The sequence below is a fragment of the Cryptomeria japonica genome, chromosome 7 (genome assembly GCF_030272615.1).
Source record: "Cryptomeria japonica chromosome 7, Sugi_1.0, whole genome shotgun sequence".
Classification (NCBI taxonomy): domain Eukaryota; kingdom Viridiplantae; phylum Streptophyta; class Pinopsida; order Cupressales; family Cupressaceae; genus Cryptomeria; species Cryptomeria japonica.
In genome coordinates this window covers 437,706,935-437,732,428 of record NC_081411.1, presented here as the reverse complement: position 1 = coordinate 437,732,428, position 25,494 = coordinate 437,706,935, and the positions used below count along the sequence as shown (strand labels likewise).

The 25,494-nt window shown below is 35.8% G+C and overlaps 1 protein-coding gene across 1 annotated transcript in view; it reads right to left on the bottom strand.

Moving 5' to 3' along the window:
* LOC131030397 (mitochondrial pyruvate carrier 4) overlaps positions 1-19,816 on the bottom strand; it is a 39,952-nt gene extending 20,136 nt beyond the window's left edge. Inside the window, exon 1 of the mRNA XM_057961207.1 lies at positions 19,487-19,816. Coding sequence (XP_057817190.1) covers positions 19,487-19,541 — 55 coding nt within the window. The 5' untranslated portion in view covers positions 19,542-19,816. The remainder of the gene's footprint in view (positions 1-19,486) is intronic.
* Positions 19,817-25,494: the final 5,678 nt, after the last annotated feature.

The window sequence follows — 25,494 nt, the reverse complement described above, 5'->3', positions numbered from 1 at the left end:
GTTAACAGCTTCCTTCGTGCACGCTCGTGGTCTCAGTTCTTGATCCAACTCCACTCGAGCCACTTCGTAAGCCACATTCAGGATCTCCTCAATGCACATCAAATCAGCAAAAGTCCTAAACGCCTCCCAACCTCGCCATACCATATCTCTGCACCTTGCCTTCAGCCCATCCTCCTGCCAACAAACAAAACGGAGGGTACCCACAGGTTCCACCATCCCTTCCGAAATGTCTATTCCCACACCTAGAATTGCCCATTCAACGATTGACTCCATACCTCCCAAATATTCCTCTGCTATTAACTTTTACAACGTCTGCTTCACCTTGTTCACTGAAATCTCAAACTCCAATCCCCAAGAAGCAATCAATGAGTAGATTTCCATGTTGGTCCTGTATCTGTGGCTTATAAACACAATATCTTCCCCTAGCATAAGTTTAACTGCATCCCTCAACCTATCTTCCTTGTAGAGAAATAGGCCTTGCAATCGCCTATTCAAGACCTTGCCCACGAACGGTACTAACTTCTTCTCTGTCTTAAAAGTAAAATTGGCTTCCATCTTCCACCTGCTACAGTGTCGCCACCTTTGTAACCTATGTCTCTGCTCTCTGCAAAAACACTCCTGAATATGATCGAGTTTGAAACAATGAGCGATCGAGCCACCAAATATCAATAAAAGCAATTAAAACACTTCACATCAAATTCCAAAATCGATGTCCTCCTCCGTCGTCACAAGCCTGCTACATCAATGCCTTGCCAAGAGTACAATGTCTGATCATTATTCTCCACTCTGTCCATGTTAGTTTTAGTGTTCAGATTTAAGTAAACTCAGAAATTAACTTAAATGTAAACACACAAGAGACACAAAACACAATATACCCTGGGAAAACCTCCCTCTTGGAGGAAAAACCCAGCATCAAAGATCTAGATCAAAACCCTTTAGTATGAGCAAATTACAATTACAATAAGGATCAGATCACTTATCTGATAAGACTCCCAATCTAGGGCAGTGCTTTGTCAATATGAATTCCTTTATGTGCAGACCCTAATCTGAAGATGTACAGGCAAGGTTTTGGCTGTAAGGTAGATGATTGTCACAGCTTGATATCACCCAACAAATCTGCCAATAAGTCTGCTACCTGAAGATGCACAGATCCAAACTGGAATGGGGCTTGACATGCACAATATTTAGCACATATGTGAAGGAGATCGACAGCCTGGTCTGGCATACAAATTCGCCAAGCTGTTATGAAGCAATTCCTTGATTTTGTGAAGACCAAATTGCTGAAGAAGAGCAGAGAGGATATTCGCTAGGGCAGAATATTTTATTGCTAGGAATGATTGATTGAATGTATATATATGATTGCCATGATTGAGTCTTGTTATATACAAGACTCAATCCTCTTACATAGGTCGGCCTAGCCTCATTAGGCCGACTTCTTCATATTATTTTCCTTTTGACAAGTTTGGCGCCCAAATCAAGTTACATTTTCCAATTGGGCCCAGCCCAATAATTTGATTACAAGTTATATAAATAATTGCATATCACCCATTTCATTTGGAGCTGGACTCAATTATAAGTTACATTATGAGTCTCCCTTACATTTAACTTAATCACAAATTACATGGTGTGATTTTGGGCCCAACCCAATAGTAATTTAATCGCACAAGTTATACACCAAATTTGAATTGCATTTAAGTAACATTTAAATTTGAAACATAATCCGAGCTAGCTATAATTTTGACAGTTTGCACGATTCGGCATTAATTCCACCTCTGCAACGTGCCAATTAACATATCAACTTTCCATTATATCATCTTTCCAACAATCTCGGACTTGCCATAAGCATGTTGCTATCCTCCACGTCAACAACGGACAAGTTGCAAAGATCTTCCATATGATCTTATTCGCTGCTCTGCGTAGATGAGTGACTTTAAAGTCACTAAAACAATTTAAATCATTTCTGATTTTCTGCAGATATTTATTTAACTGCCAAGCTTGTATCTCCCCTTTTATTAATGCATTTACAATGATTAAAGAATCCCCTTCCAAATGTAATCTTTTGAAGCCGAATTTTAAACCCCAATCAACCACCATGTATGTTGCTTGTCCCTCTGCCTCATTGTTTGTACCCTTTTCCAACCGTTTGGCACCCCATGCAATTATATTGCCCTTCCAAAGATCTTCCATATGATCTTATTCGCTGCTCTGCGTAGATGAGTGACTTTAAAGTCACTAAAACAATTTAAATCATTTCTGATTTTCTGCAGATATTTATTTAACTGCCAAGCTTGTATCTCCCCTTTTATTAATGCATTTACAATGATTAAAGAATCCCCTTCCAAATGTAATCTTTTGAAGCCGAATTTTAAACCCCAATCAACCACCATGTATGTTGCTTGTCCCTCTGCCTCATTGTTTGTACCCTTTTCCAACCGTTTGGCACCCCATGCAATTATATTGCCCTTCCAATCCTGAAACACCACTCCAGCTCTAGAATCGCTCGGATTCCCTTTTGACGCACCATCAAAATTGACCTTAATCCATCCTTCTGAAGGAGGAGCCAATTCACAATTCAGACTTGAGTCTGTCATCCCTAGAGAGGAATATTGGATTTTATTTGTTACTTACAATGCTATGAATGAAATTCTCTGTTATTAAACAATGTGACAAGTTTATTTTATTTTTGAATGCCAAAAATTGTGGAGGTCATATAAAAATATTGCAAACACGGTAACTTGTAAATCTGATCATAGAAACCTATCATAAACACATTCATGCAAAGTGTCACAGAAACCTAACATAAACACATTCATGCAAAGTGATTGTTCAATTGCCCATTGATAAAGTGCAAAATTGGGTGAAAATTTGGTAGGTAATTTTACAGGAACGCATAAAAGGTTGCTAGAACATGAGCTTTGTTATACTCCCTGACTACTACTAGATACATTTCCTAATAGTAGTTGAGCTAGAGGTACCTGCTTTGAGTAACTATATCCTAACATCTATTATGCTCGCCAAGAAATGGACTAAAAGTAATTTCAGCGTATACCAAATTTATGAGACCAAGAAGGATAAGGCTATGACATTTCATAGTTACGCGCGTAACTTTGTCCTAATCAATTAAATACTTGATCAGATTTTATGCACACCACATAAGATGAACATGCATACCTAAAATCTAGAAGGCTTTGGTAGGGTAAGTTCTCAACTAATAATTATCTATTTTTCAATTTATACTTACAAGAAACAACTATTTTTCCTAAGAAGATAAATCAGCATTTGATTTATTAGTTTTGTTCTCTCAGCCCAATCAGTATACCTTTAGCATAATATTTAATTTTTATCCTATTATATTTATTTTTAATAATTTTTCTTTTCTTGGATAGACTTGAAGGGATTAAGAGTTGTATTTATCGATTGTTTTTTTTAAGACATTTTATTATTGTATTATTTGTTATACAAACTTATATTTTTATAATTCTGAGGACTAGCTTAACTTAACTCACTTAAGAAAATTAATATTCTAGTGCCTATTAAGCTACTTTCAATCATTATACTAAAATTTAAATGAAACATCAAACGCATTGGAAAATAATTTGTGGCAATTAACCATCGTTCAATATTTTTCTAATGCCAATCACTATGCATTAGATTACTAACTAAATTAACAATTTATACTAAAAACTATATATCACTTCCAATCAAAGTTTGATTATTTACAGAATATATACAAGGACTCAATAGACAAATGTTTACTTATCCCTTACAAAATAATATTTATTTCGTATAGACCATGTTTAAAATTGTGTGTGAATATTCATAATATTCATTTCGTGTAGACCATGTTTAAAATCGTGTGTGTGTGTGTGAATATTCATAATATTCATTTTGTATAGACCATGTTTAAAATCGTGTGCTTGTGTGTGCATGAATGTGTGTGCGGGCAGGTGTGTGTGTATGTGCGTGTGCACGCGCATGTGTTGTGCAAACCAACATATATTGACTCCAAATAGAAATCATTAACGATTGTATTATCAAATTTTGGTGAGGAAATCCACCATCCATTGTTTACTAGAAATACTAAAATAAGTTATCTATATCCAATTTCATTTGTCCAAGTTTATTAATAAAAATGGATATTTATGAGTTGTATAATTGATTGTCAACACAAGTTCCCAACTAGCCAAATTAAAATGATTCCCCTAAGAAGTTAACTAAAAAATATATAAATTTAGTTGTTGAGAAGAAGTTAAAAATCTATATACATATTCGGATTTAGGAGGTATCATTATTAAATGTGCAATTCAAATAAAATAATGATAAAACAGTTTAAACCTAAATTTTTAATAATAGTACCCAATAAGGGGTGATTCATTGGGATAACTTTAAGAAACCACCCCCAAAAAAAGATATAAAATCCTAGCAAATCTTTCATTTTTCTTGAATAAAATATTAATTTCTCTTGGAGAATCTTTCTTCTTTTTTAAAAAAAAATATTAATTTTATTGGCAATTCTTTTTATATCACTAAAATCTTATAGAAGATCTTGGTGAATCTTGGCAAACAGTAAGAAAATGCATTAATCACCATCCTGAATATTTCCATTAAGAAAGAAATTCTTATGGAAGAGGGCCCAAGTGTGGAAATCATTGATGGGTTTAAGGGGTAGACTATATAATTGAATTGCTACCATTGATTTAAAATGTAATCAAACAGCACTCATATTCTGCGAGATAAAATGTACCCACAATTTGACATGCTCATGGGGCCCGAAATTGCTTTTGGACCTACCAAAGCCTTCTAGATTTTAAATCAATGGTGGCAACTAAAGATTGGAGACATGACCCTAAAGTAATTACTTTAGATTTCTACAGTAACTTATAAAATTTAGGCGAATCTGATCTAATCATGTATCAAATAAAAAGGAAAAAATTTTAGTTAAAAAATTAAATAAAATAAACACACTAACGATTTAAATTAAGACTAAAATAGAATTTTGTAAAAATGTGGCGATTCGGAACACCTTATAGCTTGAACTATTAGCCAATTTTTTATTCCCAAATTTCAACTAGTAGCCAAAATGACTGGGGGTGAAACCCTAAGGATACCTAATCTGCACTCCCTTTTTGTTTCTGGCTACACAAGAGGGCAAGAATGGAGGCGACAGCAAGAGGGGTGAGGATGTGGTGTTCATGACGAATACTAAAGTAGAGAAGGAAAACATACTACGAACTTAACATTCCATGGCTACTGCTATATTATTATTATTCTTTTATTTCTTTTCATTATTTAAATAGAGTTTACCCTGGCTTTTTTTGGTTTAATGGTTGCTTGTTGGAACAAGAATTATCAAACCTACCATACATCAAGTGGTGGGGAGCCAAAGAAAGGAGTGTTAGTTTCATTTTTATTTTTGTTTTAGCAGACCATGGAAAAACCTTGAGGCGCTGATCCCAATGGGTCGCAGCCTCCAAGGGGTTTGTGGCCCCCTATTGTGGTGCCGCACCCAGCAAGGCCACAGCCCCTTTGGGCCGGCCTCTGGCCAAGCCAATCACTATTCTCTCCTTTCTTTTATAATTTAGATAAATTTATTTTTTGTTTATTTCATATTATTTATTACTTTATTTTTTTCAGAATTCGACCCTCAGGGTCTTGCACAGATTTTTATGTATATTTTGCATTTCATTTCTCATAACAACATAGAGGGCTTCTAAAAATATTACAAGTCAAGAAGGTTGATTTAGCCCTTCTTTGATTATTAAATAACTATTATTTGGATTAGCATGTAGAGACCTATTAGCTGCTAAAAACCTATTAATATAAAACGTTGTATCTGCAAGGTAAAACCAGAAGGCATCAGCTCTCAAGGGATTCCTGTAATGGTGAACAAATAAAATTTCGATACTGTATCAGTGCTTCCAACTGATCCCTTGATATTCTCTTAAGATTAGCCATGCCTTACAGTTAAGAACATCAGGATAGTGCCCAAAGAACAGGGAATTCAATTCCCTGTGCACTTCAGGCTCTGCTAATCTAGGTGGGTCTACCTTAAGTAGTATCAAACGATGGTGAACAAATTCAATTGGATATTGTTCTGGCAGACTAGTTCCCACAAATTATAACAAGAATTTATGAAATATAACATAAATAGGCAACATTACTTATATTCTTTTAGATCCAAGCATGAGAACAAACAATAATTAAGAATAACTTAAATATTGATTAAGTTTTATCATTTTTTGTAATGTACCTTATAAGATTTCCCCTATCTTTACAGTTAAATGAGACATTTACGCTTATGCTTCTTATGGACTTGATTGGAAAGGTATAATGACTTCAGACAAGATTCAATGAGTGGGTCTTATATCAATGTTAGGCAATAATATAACCTTCAAATCTGTTGTAAACTTCAAAGTATTGTTCCAAGAGAAATCAAATATAAAGTACAATGAACATGTGGTATGATGATATATGTATTTATGCAAAATTTACTGCAATTGCAGTGTTTCACTACCTTAATGATCGATACATTATATGTTTTTTAAACTTCCAAATATATGATCGCTGTGCCTGAATTGGCTCTTTTATAACATGTGATTATCTAACTTTGTTTCTGATATAAGAATCAGAATCCAGATTTCTGATTGCCCTTCCTCTTATATCTCCTTGTAATTATGCAATCTGGATGCTGTCTCTGCTAGGTCTGCTCTTTAATTCATGTGCCTTACACCTTGTAATGGGGTAGGTAGATACTTCCTCTTACTCAATTGTCAAGAGGCTCCTTGAGCACTGCACTTCTGTAAAAAGATTATAAACAAACTTCCATGTCTTGGGAAGGATTCATAATCTCCCTTAAGTAGACCACAATGGGGCATGATGTGAGAAGTCATGTCTCAACATCATTGCATCCAATTGCCAAATCGTGCCACTTCTCTATTAACTAATATTGTTAGTTGCTTAACTAATGGTTGATTGAGTTAACCTCTTCCTTGGACATTGATAATCACTTGCCTTGATGCGATCTCTGGTATCTTGGACAGCAATAGACAATCTCTTGTCTTGATTCGATCTGTAGTGTCTTTAATTGTTAAGATTATTAGATGTATGATATAACGGGTCTGAATTGGACCGGTTATAGTCTGATCTTGTTTGTGTATCTCCTGCAAACACACGTCCTTTCTGATTTGGATATTATTTCTTTTCACTGATTGCTGGATTCCTTGGAGCCAATGATGCTAATATGTCCAGATGTCTGCTGTAATAATATGTTTAGTTCTGCTGTAAATATACCTTAGTCTGCTCCAATAATATATTTTGGTCTGCTCTCCTAATATATCTTTTTCTGTTCTCCTGAGTTTATGGCTGCGACCCTAGTTAAATGGCTGCAATTTCCCTTCTTGACGGGGACATGACATTTTTAAATTGGTTGCTGGCCAAATCAAGGAAACCACTCAAGCTCAATTTGTTAATGAAATCATCGTCCTTGGAGAAGCCACTAAATCTAATGCCCATGAAGATTATAGTTATTCTTGACTCCTTTCTAAATGCCTCTAGTGTTGTGCTCAACAAAAGGGAGAGTAAATTCTACAGTTTATGCTCCTCTCCATCTAAGATTACAATTTTTTCCCAAATTCTTCGATTCTCTCATGGAGGGGAAGGACCCTTTAGATACCTTAGGGTTCCTGTCAACTTCAAACTAAAACTAAAAACAGGTGTATTATTCAAGTCTGCAACACACCCCTACTTTTGCAAATTGACAACCCTTTTTGATGGAGTTTTGTTCAGTCTTTTGGTTTTCCAAGCATCTCTCCTGTAGCATTGTGTGATTGTCACTTTATTGTATTTGTCGCTGTATTATTCCTGCATTTATTGTCACAAGTTGCATTTTTGCTCATTTGCTAGTCATATTTGGTTTTATCATATCACCATTTAATTTGGTCGCATTTGTTCGTGCAATTTCTCTAGTGCTTGCAAATATGCTTTAGTGACATCACAAGTTCTGCATTTTGAGCATAAAATAAGATTCAGGATATGACTTTAAATTATGTTTCTGTAATAACCCCCTTTTGGGAGGACACTAAATCTTGCCCAATATACATGTAGAATTATTGCAGGTTATGTATTTTCAGTCTGCTGTGGTAATTTGGACAGATTTGATTCGATGTTGTTTCCCTCTTTAAATGCACAGGTCTTCTGTTTATATCAATCCGATCTGCTGCCTATACTCAGATATATATATGAGTGTATGTGAGAGAGAGAGAGAGAGAGAGAGAGAGAGAGAGAGAGAGAGAGAGAGAGAATCCTTTCTATTCCATCAGGTCTGATTCTCTAGTTATTGATTCAATGTTTCCTATTCTTTTCCTTCAATGTCTGCTTTATTATTGTTTGCAGATTTGTATTTGAGTTCTGATCTCTTTGATAAATGTTCATATCATTCTTCCAGATTTTCTTATAATTCTGATTTAGGTCTGCTCCTAAATCTGCTTCTAATGCTTCAGATAATTTGTTCTATTCCATGGATCCTTCCTTCTCAAATGGAAACTTCTCCACTTTATATCCTCCAATGTCAGGGAGAGTCACACCTCTTCTTAATGGTCACAACCTTTCACAATTACCACCCTTCAAAAGAGTCACAACCTTTCATCATTGCTGCCCCTTTGAAAGAGTCACTTCCTTATCTTCTTCCCATTAATGCTTCTTTAATTCCTTTGCTCCCTTCTTTCTTCCTTTTTTCCCCCTTTTCTTCCAAATGAAGTTCTCTTCCCTCCCTTTTATATCTCATGTTTGAGGTGGTCACAATTTTTCATTTCATGCCTTTTGACCATTCATTAAACTTAACTAAATTTTAATTATATTAATTTTTATTTTTATTCTTTTATATTTTAATTTATTATTATTATTTATTGATAAATCCTATTTCAACAAGGGGACATTACAGTTTCAAATTCAAACAACTATTTTAATCATTTTGTATTCCAATTATTTTAGATATTATAATTTGATTTAGAAGGTGTAAATGATATTTAAATTTAAAATCAAGATTAAAATTTGATTTTGATTAATGCGTTCATTTTCAGTTTGAAATCAAATCTTGATCATAATTTGACATTTAATTTTGACTCAAATTTTTTATTTCAATTTCTTTCACAAGAATCCAACTTCTTGCAGCCCCAAAATGAAATGTCTCCTCTAGAATATGAAAAGTTGTGAAATGTCTATGCCAAAAGGGGCAATGGAAGAGGGTATGGATATGTATCTATGCACAAATGAATAAGAATTTTTGACAGATGCTGTAATTGCAATTACTTTGGTAGAAATTGTATATAGATGCAAAGGCAAGGCACAAGAATTCTTAGGAGCACAGCATTTTAACTATGGCCTGTTCATGGAATTGGAATGCCATATTTTAGCAAAACAGCAACATATATTAAAACTCAATTAAAAATTGAATTTTCAGACGTAGAAAAAATGATGTGGCTAACACACAACAGGGGGTTTATGAAGAGTTTAAAGATTGCAAGGAATTTATCATGAAGAATTTGGAAAGGTTACAACCAAGCATGTTAACTGTTTGACAAAATAACTCAAAGAAATAAAATGCCAAGCAGGCTGTACCTCATCATTCACAAATCAAAATGTACAGGCAATGATTATTGGCTGGTTGGTTGTTGGAACTCTTTTAATTTGAATTGGTATGTTCTCACTTGATTACCATTGGCTGGAAACCCAATATGGTAACGTTGCATCATGCAAAAGATGTTGCTTTGTCTATTGGAATGCATTGGACTTCAAACTTCATTAAAGGTTTATTTTTCCTGAGCATGGTTGTAATGTCCCCAAATTATGAATACCCAAAATTTGCCCTAGATCATAATTCTTAGTTGAAACAAGTAGGGTTAGAGATACCTTTCACTTTGATTGAGGCCCTGCAAACAAGTTAGGGATCATTTCATTATCATAATTCATAAAGTAGATCTCCTTAATTAGAAAGCAGCAAGTATATGTATTAAAAGTATAGATCTAATCACAAGATTGCTTAAATCTTTTTGAAAAGGCTCAACCATAGAAGAGCTAAGATAGGATGACTTGATAGGGTGCCCTAGAGATACTCTACCCTAGGCCCAAGGGCAGACCTTATCCCCCTTGGCCTCATGTGGTCCATGCCATCCATATGAAGTGGAATATCTAGTGAGGTGTCCTATAACCGTTCCCCTCAATCTTACCACCCCTATCCTATTTCTTATGATTGAACATTCTTAATTCATTTACCATGATATCAGGAGCACTCACAATAGGGTGCCCTGGAAGTTCATCCTTTCTAAGCCCAAAGGCAGTACCCTTTGTACCCCTTTGGCCTCATGGGACTCCCCGGTCATATACCATGAGGTGGCGTACCTAGAAGATAACCCCAACACTGTTCCCCTACTTGTAATCCTCTCTTCTTATGATTGAGTATCCCTTCAACAAAAGAATCAATGTGGAGGTAGTAGGGGAGTTGCAATATGGTGTCTTTTGACCCTCAATCCTAGGTCCAAGGTTAGGACCTTATCCTCCTTGAGCTCATGTGGTCCTTAACCGATGGTACTTGACCATCATCATGAGGTGGCCTCGTGGTCCTTAACCAATGGTCCTCAACCATCTTTACAAGGCACCATACCTAGTGAGGAACCTTTCACCGTTCCCCCTCCTTGCACTCCCTTCCTTCCTTCCACAAGATCGATTATTGCACATAGGAATTCACATTCCTAAATAAATATTAATGTTAGATCTAGATATTCATATATGCATACAATAAGCATTCACATCTGCATACAATAAGCATTTACATCTGCATACAATAAGTATAAATATATACACAAATCAGACATAAAGACATGCATTAATATCTCCTTATACCACAATATAGGAGAAGGTATTTCAGAATCCAGTGGTTTGCTTAAATTATTATCTCCGTCTGCTGATCGATTGTCTTTTTCTTTCAAATCGCAGTACTTGTATCCTCCGTGCTGGGTTATTGATGCTTGTAAACTGATGATCTTTTTCCTTCCCAATGCCCCTCCTTCAATGCCAAAGAAGCCCCTTTATATCCCTCTATCGGATTCATGGAGGAGTGTCTTTTCCTGCAAGGTCGTGAGGTCACGACCGATGGGGGAGAGTCATGTTTTATTTGTTCTCATCGCACCTCTTCACACTTAATCGCCTTGATTGTCTGTCGATAATCAGTCTATCAGTTTAAATGCTTAATTGTGGGGAGATACTTAAATTGTGCTCCTTGTTACAGACATCTTTGACACATAATAATTTGGACCTGTTCAAGAGTGATCACGAGCATGATGTGGATGATCTACAATTAGGAAATTGTGAAGTCCCACTGTCGTGAGACAATTGCCAATCAGGTATCACTGAGTCGGGATTGGGTCATGAAAATGGTTAAAAAAATTGAAGTGTACTAAGGATTTGCTTCTGTTTGCCTCCTTGTTATCTATGTCATGAATGATGTGGTGGCAACTAAGGGCCATTCCCTGGAGGAAATCAAGCATGCTGCATCTTAGACAATTTACGGTAAGAAGAGGGGTATTCTTGTTAAGTTTGGGGATGAAAGAGATCTGGTTGTAGCATTTCGTCCTCAGATGGCATTTATAAGTAGAACAGAACAAAGGGATATAGGAACAAATCTAGGAGAAGAAATGCAGGGATCGTGATCCTGATGAAGATTGAAATAAAAGAAACTTGCAAAATACAGCAACCTGAAAATAGGAACAAATCTGGGAGAAGAAATGGAGGGATTATGATCCTAATGAAAATTGAAATAAAAGAAACTTGCAAAGTACAGCAACCTAAAAATGCAATTTGTGCAAAACGGAGAAGTGAAAATGCAGAGCTATTTGAAAATTGCAAATAGTTTTGAATATGTTGATATTGCTTTCGAAAAGCTTTGGAGGGAAAGGACAGAATTTGAAGAGACAATTGATGAATCCACAGTTTGTTATTTTGTGATGGATTTAAAGGGAAAACTTTTTGTATTCTCATTCAAGTTTCTTATAAATACTTGTGCAATTGTGCATCACAAACTCATGAGAAAACCCATTGGGCTTTGGAACTGTTGAACATAAATGGAAACTATCTATTTGCTCCTTCAATTTTGTTCCATTCGATGTGGTTTCCCAGCCTCTAAATCTACATTTTTCCTACTTGCTTAGTTCAAAGAATGTTTATGAAATCTCAACAACGCATGCATACCACTTGCACCTTGCAGCTGGTAAGGTGCATTGTGTTAAATTTGTGCCCTAGTTCAGCAATCAGATTTGTAAGATTTAATTATTTGTTAGCATTTAGTAAACCATAATCAAGTAAATCCAAGAATGAAACAAGAGAGCAAGAGACAAACACAAACTACCCTGGGAAAAACCCAGCACTAAAGACCCACAGGTCAGATTATGTATTCAATCTTAATTGTACAAAATTACAAATACAATACTTAGCTTGATTCTCCAGATCTGATCCCCTTTTGTATATCAGATCTGCCCTTCTAAATACACCAAGTCTGCACCAAAATGCCTTATATCCTCTTGGACAAGTTCGCACAATCCTCTTCTATATTTCGCACCTTTAGTTGCAGAGATAGTTCGCTGATTGCATGAGAGATGAAGTGATTAATTGTATTTGCAATTTAACTTTATTTATATGAGTCTTTAACCCATATATCCCAAGTCGGCCTTCATCCTTTTTGGCGCCAATTTATTTATTGAGGCGTGGTGCTTTTAGTGTGGCGTGGAGGTATGGGGCCGAACTTAACTTGGGGGCACGTTACCCGTTTAGGATAGGACCCAGTCCTATATGGGTTCGGATGTTGCCTTAAGGCAATCCGAACCCATCTTACCTAGTTCCAAACAACACATTGTGTGGTTGACTAAACACATGTGTGCTAGTTTTAATTCACCAACTTTCTCACAAGTTACCATCCTCTGAAGATTGCACCTTCTCACATTAGGATTGTGAGCAACTAGTCCAGCAGAGTTCAATTTACATCAAGTTCGTCCATTCATGGAATGGGGTGCAAGAGGACTGAATGTAGGTTTGAATTTTCATTTTTTATTCTCTATCCCTTCTCTTCCCCCTTATCCTTTTGAAATTTCTTTTCACAACATCTAATATTTGTTTCAATGATTAATTTTAGTTATGCATGGCAGGATATTTGTTGGAAGTATGCGTTGATGTGTTGTTGTGGTTGTCATTGACGTCAAACTTGTTGTTCCGAATTGGTCTAGAATGTCTATGGTGCAGAGATATCTTGTTGTGTTAATGGTGCAGTTGTTCTATTGGTTGTTCCGGAAGTGTTTGGGTCTGGAATTTGTTTATAATGTTGAGTGTTGTTGTTATCCCCATTGGATATAGTTTCGGTATTATGGATATGATGATTTTGTGGTCCGGAAACATCTTTGTGTTCTCCGGGTGTTGTGGCCTTGATCGTTGTTGGTTGTGAGATTCTATTTTAGACCTATCCTTTGGTCCGGATATGAATTGTGGTAGCATGTTTGATATGTTATGGGTCTCACCATAGTGTGTGGAGATTCAGATTTGAGTTATTTGCATTGGAGAGCATGTTGTTGACCGTTAATTGCTTATATGGATGTGTAGCGTGTGGATATACTGTTGGTTATGTTCCAGTGATTGTGGATTGGTGAATTGATCTTTGGAAGTTGTGTTTGGGTCCCATCTTTCTCCTGGAGTGGATCAGTGTGTGTATTTTTGGTTCGGAAAATGTATTTTGATTCAAGCCGACTTGGTTTAAGCTTTGATGATCTATCTTGCATATAAGGATATGTATGTTTGAGTTGTGTAGAGGCAAGGGAAGAAAAGTGTGATGAATATAGATGCAAGGGTAGTCAATGAGGTTTGGTGAAGAGCAAAAGAAGAGTTGTGTTTGAATGATATGCAAGTTGTGCTAAGACTGTGATAGAGATTTGAGACAGAGTGTTGTCAATTGAGATCAAAGTTGTGTGTGTTGATGTTGGTTGCTTGATGCCAGAGTTCAAGGACAGCTTCATGAACAAGTGATCCTTCTTTTCATGTCCTTTTTTGTATCTTGCCCTGAGTGCAATTAGCTTCAAGCTTTGCAAGTCCTCTTTGTATCTTGCGCCATGAGCAATTTGCCTTGGTGTGCAAGTTCGGAGCAGTTAACTCTTTTCTTTGTAATCTGATATATATATAGTGGATATATTTTGTGGGCAGGTGCTCACCGTGGTTTTTTCCCTGTTTGGGTTTTCCACGTATAAATCTTAATGTTCATGTGTTGGTTGAGTGTTGTTGATTAATTGTTTATGTGCTGCATTTAATTTTTGTTTTGGACTAATTCACCCCCACTCCCAGTCCTGCCTTGGGTTCAACAATATTAAGCTGATTTCTCAACATTTTGGAAACAATATTCCCCACAATTTCAAACATGCTTATCATTGTTATAGAAATCAGAATTAAAATAGAATAAAACAAATTCAAATTTAATAACAAATCCACACAAAATATAAACTGTTTCAAAGATGTTGATTTCAAACATTTATCATTGCAAATTGTTTTGAAGATGTTGATATTGCTTTTGAAAAGCTTTGGAGGTAAAGTTTGGGTTGAAACTTAAAAAATGGATTGAACAAACAAATTTAATGCAGAATTAACTCAAAAATTATGCAGATTTGTTTGTATTTTTCTGAATTTCAATGCAAATTTTAACAATATTCAAATTATTTTATTGCTGTTCTGCAAATCAGAATTTAAAAAATATTAACAAAAAACATTTTTTTGTGAAGAAACTTGTCTATTTCACCTAATTAAATTCTGATTTCAATATGCGTAAACAATTTTAATCAATCCAAAACAAACAAACGTTGGGATATTAGTTGAAATAATCAAAATTGTTTCCATGGCCAATTAATGATAGAATTCATTAAGTAAATGCCTGTTTTCATTAACAATTCCTAATTACTCCACGGAACCCCTTGTGAACAGACCAGCCAAAGTGCTCTCCAGCTAAGGGATTCTAGGGAACCCTCTAATTCATTTAACAAAGACTCTTGAGTTTGGCCACTTTTTAATTCATTTCACAAAGACTCTTGAGGTTGGCCACCTTTCAAGCAAGGGAACCTTTGCTGTTCCACCCCATATGTTTCACAGACTGAGGGTGTGTTGGTGTATCAAAAATCACATCAACAATGTGCAGTGTGTACTGCTAGAATAATCTTTTGGAAAAGCTTGATGAGAACTCAAAGCTACAACAACAGCTAGCTTTCCTTGGCTAGCCAAGTTGCCCTCACTAAATTGGTCTTCTCCAGCCCTACAATCTATCAGCTCATCATTTGCCATGCTCCCTCTTATGTTCTTCAAGAAATTGATTAAAAAAAGTGCAAAATTGTGGGAAATAATATTCCAAAAAGAAATTTTACTTGATGAGTTGGAAGAATGTAATCAAGGCTAAAAGTCAAGGTGATCTGGGCAACAGATCAGCCATTCACTTGAGCAAAGTTGTTGGACCCACATTGGTTTGGACCCTTGTCACTCATCCATCTGTTCTTTGAAAATGCATTATTGTTCACAAACATGATAATAGTCTTCATGGGCTTGAGCTTCTCAAGAACCTCTCACCTATCACAGGTGCTTCCAGAATCTGGAACCTGATCAGCATGTCTTCAAACATCATTTGTGAAAGGATACATATATTCTGAGTAACAAACAATAGATCCGTTGTTGGGAGGACTCCATCCTTGACAACAAACCTCTTGATCACTATTTGCCTGAAAGTCTCCTCCAGTCCTTGCAATCTATGCAGATAACACAGCTTGCTCAGCTGGTAAAGCAGGAGAACAGCCACATTTCGGGGGCTGATGATCATGATCTAAGTCAAATTGAGCAAGAATCTTGGCAGCAAATCAGACAGCTCTTCTCTGGCTTGTGGCCTCTTGAACCATCAAGGAAGACAAACTAATCCTGTGGGGCTCAAAGTGGTTGGTCACTGCTCGGTTTGTCCTAGTACTACTTTCCAGAGATCCACTCATCCAAGCAATAAAATCCTTCTCTTTATTTGGAATCAACCCCTTAATCCCAAAGTCTTCATGTTTTGCTGGCTTCTCTGCCAGCACAGAATTCTAACTAGTGACGACTTGCTCAAAAGAGGAATTGTTCATCTCCACGTGTCATAGATGTTTTCAAAATGATAAAACTTTGACTCACCTATTTTTCTGATGCCCAAATGCCATTTAACTTTGGATTTCTCTTGTTCAAGAAATGAGAGTCACCCTGCACACCAATGAACAAAAATGTCTAGTTAATTGGAACAAACTTTATATTGGTGGTATTCATCATAATCCTCTTATCAAATACATTTGGAATGTCATCCTCCTTTTTTGTGTTCGGTTCATCTGTTTGAACTAAAATCACAGAATTTTCAATGATAAAGTTGTTAGCAACCACTCAATTCTCCTCAAAGTCAAATTAGAAATCTCTTTTAACATCAAAATTCAAATAAATTCATTTTTTGAGTTGTCTTTCGGCTGCTGATAATAGTCTTCATGGGCTTGAGCTTCTCAAGAACCTCTCACCTATCACAGGTGCTTCCAGAATCTGGAACCTGATCAGCATGTCTTTGAACATCGTTTGTGAAAGGATACATAGATTCTCAGTAACAGACAATGGATCCATTGTTGGGAGGACTCCATCCTTGACAACTAACCTCTTGATCACTATTTGCCTGAAAGTCTCCTCCAGTCCTTGCAATCTATGCAGATCACAAGGCTTGCTCAGCTGGTAAAGCAGGAGAATGGCCACATTTCAGGGGCTGATGATCATGGTCTGAGTCAAATTGAGCAAGAATCTTGGCAGCAAATCAGACAGCTCTTCTCTGGCTTGTGGCCTCTTGAACCATCAAGGAAGACAAACTAATCCTGTGGGGCTCAAAATTGGTTGGTCACTGCTTGGTTTGTCCTAGTACTACTTTCCAGAGATCCACTCATCCAAGCAATAAAATCCTTCTCTTTATTTGGAATCAACCCCTTAATCCCAAAGTTTTCATGTTTTGCTGGCTTCTCTGCCAGCACAGAATTCTAACTAGTGATGACTTGCTCAAAAGAGGAATTGTTCATCCCCACATGTGTCATAAATGTTTTCAAAATGATAAAACTTTGACTCACCTATTTTTTTTTATGCCCAAATGCCATTTAACTTTGGATTTCTCTTGTTCAAGAAATGGGAGTCACCCTGCACACCAATGAACAAAAATGTCTAGTTAATTCGAACAAACTTTATATTGGTGGTATTCATCATAATCCTCTTATCAAATACATTTGGAATGTCATCCCCTTCTTTTGTGTTCAGTTCATCTGGTTGAACGAAAATCAGAGAATTTTCGATGATAAAGTTGTTAGCAACCACTCAATTCTCCTCAAAGTCAAATTAGAAATCTCTTTTAACATCAAAGTTCACTTCAAATAAATTCATCTTTTGAGCTGTCTTTCAGCTGCTGAAATCCATCTTCTCAACACTTGGCACTTGACCAACTTAACCCAAAAGAAAGACCCCCCTAAGGCACCTAACAACTACTTGCTCTTCATGTAACTTTTTTCTTTATTGGTGCTTCCAAATCTATCCCCAGATCTGCTGCTGCTGCTGTTGGGGTAATAATAGTGAATCGATATGTTAAGCTTCTTGACTATTGTGCAAATACTGGTAAGACCACCAACAACGTTGCCTAGCTCATGGCATGTGCAATTGGGCTTTGAATGGCAGTCAAAGCAAATTTAAAATCACTCACTGTCTATTGAGATTCCAAACTTGCCATCCAAGCCTTGAAGAACCTACAAAGTCTCCACTCTGTCCAACTTCGGCTTTTAAAAGACAGAATCAATGCTTTGACTGGAATGATATGTTCAGACAGGTCCCCAGAAGGGCTAACTCTTATGCTGACTAAAGGCCTAATGAAGGAAACAACGCTCCTAGCTACAAAATTTTAGTTCCTAGATTTATTTGTTCTTGTCATTATGATTCTCCCATTTGTCTTATTTTTCTCCTGATATTCCACTCTGGGATTTATATCTCAATAATTGTCAAGGTCGAAACAAAGAACATCATTTATTGGTGCTTCAAATAAATCATGACTGTTGATAACCATTAACAGTGGATTGTTGGCTACCTTAATAAATGAAGCAAAATACTTGTGTTTTTCTAATTTGAAATGTTTGGTATATATAATATAAATGACTGGTAAAAACTAATAAGAAACAACCTATAAATCACATAGGTTTTAAGTAATATTTACATGATATCTGGAATGGCTCTCACCGTTAAACTTTCTAGTTGCGAACACTCTTCCTAACTCCCAAAGTTACCATCTATAAAAAAAAAACCTTCACTGTGTTTTTCCCCACGCTACTATTTGACTTCGTATTTCCAAGTTCGACTGAAATGTTGTAGGGCTAGAACATTGGCATTGGCTCAACCTAAGCATATGGTTACCATGCCTAAACCCATTTCTCTCAAAACTTATCAGTAACACTAATAAGATTGAAAAGATTTAACTTCTTATCAGATTCTGTCCACACTTCCAACTAAAATATGACTAATCAGAAGCCAGCTGTTTCACATACAATTCTGACGAAGGAATTTTACCATGATAATAAAGCGTAATTGTAACTAAAATCTGTACTTTTGAACGCTCTCTTAAAGTACCTTGCGATCCAATGCATTTCATTTAGTTTGATATATATGAAAGCATTAATGCAAATTCTCTGGGGAATACAGAGTCTGTACGCAATTATGCAAGATCAGCAAAATTCAATAGGGAAGCATTTTGCACTGCTCGGTGAGCATTAAAAACATTATTTGCTTGACAGCCAATTAGCCAATCTTGAGAGCGCTAAGGCAGAGCAAATGCCATGATGAAGACCCACGTTCAAATCCAACATGGGAACTGCTAGGCCATCGCCCCATGATAAAGACAGCCAAAAAGCCACACATCCTGATAATGTGACCCATTCTAAGTACCCAAAACTGAACTAGAACTGAAACAACTTAGTTTCCAGCACTTTTACCCAACAACAGTAAATCATTGGGAAAATATTGAATCTGTGAATTATTACCCTATCTATTAAAATATCTACATTTTGAATGTTGTCAGTTGTTCTTAGAATTAACCTAAGTGAACTTTGTCTTGAAGTTAGGGTATACAGATCCGAGACAATGAAACAGATTGTGCACTTCTCCTTGATTCCGACTCATAAGACTGTGTGAAAGAGCTCTTATTTAATTAAGAATTCTATGCACAAATCTACAGAATCTAACCCTTAAGCAGAACCTTGCTGCAGCGTTCTTAAATCATTACAGGGTCATAAGAAGGCAAAAATAATTTGTTTGCTTTAACACAAAGATCAGAGACACTGGAAATGAAAGCAATAATGACTGACAAATTAAATAATGATGGAAAGAGATATAAGACATAAGAAAGTACTTGTCTTGGGGCCAGCTGGGTGATTCCACAGGGCTTGCAATTTTGTAGCTGCCATGGCTATGCAGTTTGACCTCTGCACTCTGTTACTTATTTGCTTCGATTGAACCCGCCCCTCCACCTAATTGGGATTGATTCGGCGACTTCCACTTTGATACTTTAGAAAATAAATGCAAACGCTGACCGGCGCATTTGAATAAATTAAGGCTGAAATGTGGAATATTAGATCAGTTAGCTAACCGTGGAATATTTTGTCACGCGACTTGCAGATCGCGTGCACAATGTTTGTTAAGTGCCACGTTTCTTTCTCTACTTCGTAGAGAATAGGCAGGTGCGTGTATTTCTTCCATATAGATATTTATTAATGTGGGCCTCTCTATTTGGAATTGTGTGCATTTATTAATTAAATAAAAAAACAGAGTACAATTATGTTTTATTTATTAATTAATAATCATAAATAAAATACAAAATAATTGTGTTTTAATTTTTAATTTAATTAATAAATCCAAAATAAGTTGTTATTTATGTTTGTAGAGTGGGATATTTAAACTTTGTTTTTCTTTGTTAATGTTGTATAGTTTAGTAGTTTCATTTGCTTCATATTTTTTGTATTGAGTAGCAAAACAAATTAGGACATGATATAGAATCTTTCATAAAAATGATACTTTCAAGATATCTATTTATCATATGTAGAAATGAAAATAAACAACATATAAGAATAAATAAATTTAAATTAATAAATGAGGGTTGTGGGTATAGATGTTAGACAATTAAAACACTAAATGTTAATTATGGGAATTTAAGTAAAGGAGAGAGGTGTTTGATTTTATAATCAAAGAATGGATTATTCTTATGAAGATTCTAAAATTTATAATGTCATGGGATCAAGATCGCTTTCTTAATGTATCACCTTAGATTCTACACAAGACATATGCTCTATTTAGGTTGAGTCTACACCTCTAAGTTATTTTGATGTTCACGGATTCGTCCATTGTCATGCAATTTTGTTCATTTTCAATGTGTGTTTTTGCTTTCTAGCTTGCTCAATTTGCCTCTATTTGTTCTACTTTTGACCCTACTCTAAAGAGTGGTTGTATTTAGAAATACCTTTTGAGGCTGGTTGTTGATATGTTACTACACAACGTGCTCTCTTGGGTCATCTCTTCAAAAACTATATAAAAGGCTTGAAGACAATAGGTCTCATTTGTGCAAATACTTATAAGATGAATGTGCAGATCTAAGTTTGTCTCTGTGTATCAAACTAATGTGTTTTTCCTTGTAAATCAAATGATATTCAATGAAATGATTGGATGATCAAATGAACGCAATTGAATGCCTTTTTAAGTACAGATACACAACAATAAATCATGTAAAATAATTGTTGAGTTGACCCTAGGTGGGAAAGGAATGGGTAGAAGTAGTCTGAATTTTGAATTTGAAATTTGAATGTCAAGGGTAAAATATGTGGTTCTAAGGTCAATTTTGTGTGTGAGGGATCAACCTATCAAATTTTAAAAATAAACTAGTTCAAATTTCATCTACTTTCAATGCAAATAAGAAGTTGTAATTATAAGTTACATTCAAAAAATTATGGTTGAACTAGAAAAAACTATTCCTCAACCGTCAATATAAAAAGGTGGTGAAATTAAGACGAGAATGAAATGTTTGGGGATAAGTGCATAGATAGGCATAATAAATGGAGAGTACATGGGAAGAGGGAAAATGTCGATGAGGCATTTGCAAATGTTGTGGGAATGCATGTAAATGGAAGAGTAATAACATGAGAAAAGAGCTCAACTTTGTATAAGATTGTGTCATTTATCAATATGTAAATATATTAAGTTATTCCCTCGAATGAAACATAAAACTAAATAGGAGATAACATGGGTAAAATTTATTGCTACTATGTATAACAAATTTCATATAGGTACCTCAAAACTAATATTTCTTGGTGTCTTCTATATAGATATATTTAAGATATATGTACTAATCTAATTATAAATACTATCATGTATTATGCACATGCAAACATACATGTTTCATTTTTAATGTGTGTCTAAATTACTTTATCTTTTATTAAAATAATTATTTTAATTTTCAATAATAATGCAAAAAATCATAAAATCATGCACAGATATTAAAATTTTAAATGAAAAAAAATTATTATTTTAAGTTTTATTTCAAGAGTTATTTCTATATAGTATCATTTCTAATAATTATTTAGGCTATGCATATACACATAGACTCGTAAATAAATACATGGATAAATAAGAAAATACATACACATTATTTATTTTATTATATACTTGATGAGTTATTTTTTCATTGCACACATGTGAACACATAAAATAATATTTAATTAAAAATTATTTTATTTAAAAATTATTTACTTTATCTTATATTTAATAAGTTATTAATTTTTTTAACATTTTTCAAAAATTTAAATAAAAAAATTATTCACTATAACTTTTATTTTAAGAGCGATTTTATTTTTAATAATAATGGAAATAAATAATACACTCTAGTGGATAATATCAAAACATTTAAATGCTAATTACATATATATCACGATGCAACCTCTACTAAGGTCTCTTAATGCTAGGTTTCTTCTATGACTAGTAAGAGGGCTTTCAATGGGCAAATTGTTGGTGGGTTTATTTGCAAGAATGGAGTTTGTGTATGGTTGTGAGTTGCATACAAGAAGTCTTGGAAGTTGCCTTCTTCTGTTATAACATATCTTGTGAATGTCTTGAGTTATGTTTGGGCATTTGAGAACCTTTGAAGTGTTGTTTTGTACCTCACTTAATCTTATTGCATCTCCCTAAGTTCCTGTGCAAGTTTGGTGAAGTTTTGTATACTTTTGAGCACGGTTGTGGCAAGGTATTGATGTTGGATTCTTTTTGTATGTCCATAATATTTCACTTTTGTGTTTCCTTAATGTTATTTCATCCTCTCACACCTTCTGGGAGCATATATTGGTCAATTGAGAGTCCTTATGCAATTCCAAACAAGTTTCGCTACCTATTTTGTCCATTTTCATTGATTTTTGCATTTTGGACCCCAAAACGCTATTGTTTGGCTCTAGAACACTAAAGTATGAACCCAGAATGCTATAGGATGCCATGGGAATGCTAATCTGGCTCCCAAGGATGCTAAACCAGGTTTTTGTTGTGTTGAACTACTCTGAGGTGTAAGTTTTGTCAGTTTTGGTCACTGTGATTGCTTTGACTGATTTTGGGAATTTAATAGAGGCATTTTGTGATTGTATTGAGTTCCTTAGAGGCGTTTATGATGTCATCTTGATCATTACATGTTATTTTTGTGCTTCGATAAGAGGATTTGTGCCTTACCGTTGAGGGTATTGTTCATATGTTGAGTTGCTCCAGCGAGAGGAAGATTGCCTTGCTATTGAGGAATGATTATGAAATCTCTAGTGGGATGAGTTTGCCTAACTATTAAGGATTGGAACTTATTTTTTATTAGCCTTTGAACTCGTATTTATGTCTTGGTTCATTGTTATATTATTTTGGTGAAGGCTCTTGCTTGCTTATGGGTGTATGATTCATATTATGTATCATTTTGTTTCAATGATGTTGTGACTATATTTATGTCTTTTGATAACCTTCATGATGGTGTTGTGATGTTATGTTTCACCCTAAGGTATTGGTCCATGATTAAGGGGAGTGGGCTCTTGCATGTGTAAGACCAGGGTCATGAGCAATAGGCTCTAAGAGGTTCCTAGAGAGGATGCTTAGGGTCTAGACCTTTCATGGGACCACATGAAGAGTTTATGTTTAATTGCCAATGATAACCATAATAATTTGATTAGTTGATTTGGGTAAATAGGAATTCACTTAAACAAGATAATGAAATTGGTTTTTGTGCCCCACCTCATAGCCCTTGAGTTTTGACTCGGGGTGAGCTTAGGAAGACCATTGGAGTGGTAAACTGATCTCCCTTGATTGGTTCCAAGGTGGAGATGGTTTCACATGTCCATCAAGGTGTGGCATGGCCCCTTCTTTGTGAGGATAGCATGTGATGACACTCTTCCCTACATGTGTCCATTATCTGTATGCCTTTGTTATTGATTATGCCTCTGGGAGTCTATTGATTTATGATTAAGCTTGTGATTGGATTGTTCTTGATCGTTGTCTTATGGATGTCATGTTGTGTGCCTTGGTAGATAGGTGTCATCCTAGGTCTTGAGTGTGAGTTGGAACCTCATGTCATCTCCTAGCACAGGGGGGTGGTTCCTAATTGGTTCCACATGGTGGGGTGGTTTGATGCCTTCTTCCATTGGGATGTTCTTCATTGGATGCTTGTGTACGTGGACATGGATTTATATTATCTCATCATGTGGATGGATCTTGGAGCATATCTATGTAATAGGAATTAATATCATGAGTTTTGTATCTCGAGAAAGATGTAATAGTAAAGAAGACTATGTAATTAGTATCTTGTGGACATGTGTATTAGGACTTGTAGTAGGTTGATTTCAGAAAGAGATGTATTGGATGAGATTGTTGTAAATCGATATTCATTGTGTATGTAATTCTAGATTAGAAGGAAATTAAATAATTGAATGATATTGTTAACATTATTTTGGGAGCGTCCGTAGGTGACATTTTGATCAAGTGGCACCCGTTCCTTTTGATTTTCTAGCTATGCTTCCTGTGCGAAAGCGCGCGAGCCAGGTGTCATCTCGGTGTTGCCTCTAGGCACTCGCTTTTCTCATTCGGAATTGAGAGAACGTGGAGTTGTCGCGTGGCGCGGGTCCTTATGGCATTGTACTCTTCTCGGCCCCACCATCCATCATGCGAAGGAAAAGACACTTGGTGTCTCCGCACTACCCGATTTGGTTATCTTTCTGCACTCATCTTCGGATGTCCCCCGAGTTGTCGTGTGTCTTCCATGGTAGTTCGTGAACTAGGATGTGGTTCGCATCGTGGTTTTCTTTTTGGGTAGGTGTGGGGATCGCCAGGATACGATGGAGATAACAACTTTGAAGGTGGTTTTGTTGGGTATGATCTCGCAGTGTGCCACGCCAGGTTTTCTTGTCAGAAGTGGTTGCTAGGATGTTGTTGTGCTGCGAGTTGTTAGTTAAGAGTCGGGAGCTCTATTTATGCTTATGTTTTCCTTGTTAAGAGGGTTTAGACTTTTAGAGAATTTTTCTAGACTTTGTCTCATTAAGAGGCCTTTATGTTAATTTTGGTGAATGATAGACATGTCAGATTGTGCCTATGGCCTTTGTGATGGTTTTATTTGAAGCTTAATATATTGACTTTTGTGTTGTTTTCAAGTTTAATAACTTCTATGACACTTAATGTGAAACTCTACAGATTAAACTATGTTTTGAGACTTGTTATCTGTTGGATGAATGGTTAAAAATCATTTTATGTTGAATGCGTTTTTGTTGAATTATTCTTTCAAATGGTTCTGGGTATGTAAGTTGTTGAATGAGCTTTAAAACCGCATGTCTCTGGGTTTTATATGTTGTTAATATTGTTCTGAAATGCTCTGGTGTATCGCCTAAGTAGTGTAGATCATTTGCTTTAAAGTTTTCTCTTTCCCCTTTTCTCCCCTAATTATATGAAGAGTCGGCTTCTCAAACCTGGAGGTCATTCAGTGAGTTTCGCGCAAAGGGTCCCCCATCATTGAATTTCCCATAAGGTTGTTCAAGTTTAAGGTAAAATTAAGAGTCAATAGTTCTTTTTCTAGCATGCTCGGTGGGACCCAAATTTTGAATAAGTTTAAGCTAGTTTATGAGCCATAGACCCGTTACCAGGAGTCAGACAGCTTTGAATCCCAATTTGATTATTTCACCCCTGGTAAACATCCATCAGCTTGCAGCCTCTGCTTCCCATATCCCACCTATCTTCCCTGCAGCTGTTCCTATAATAATAATGGCTCAGATTCCTCCAAGAAATTTGTGACATGGAATAACGGAAGCCCTCTCATTCCTCCAGCTTTGCCTGTAGTATGGAGACCGATTCCCTCTGTCATGCTCAAAG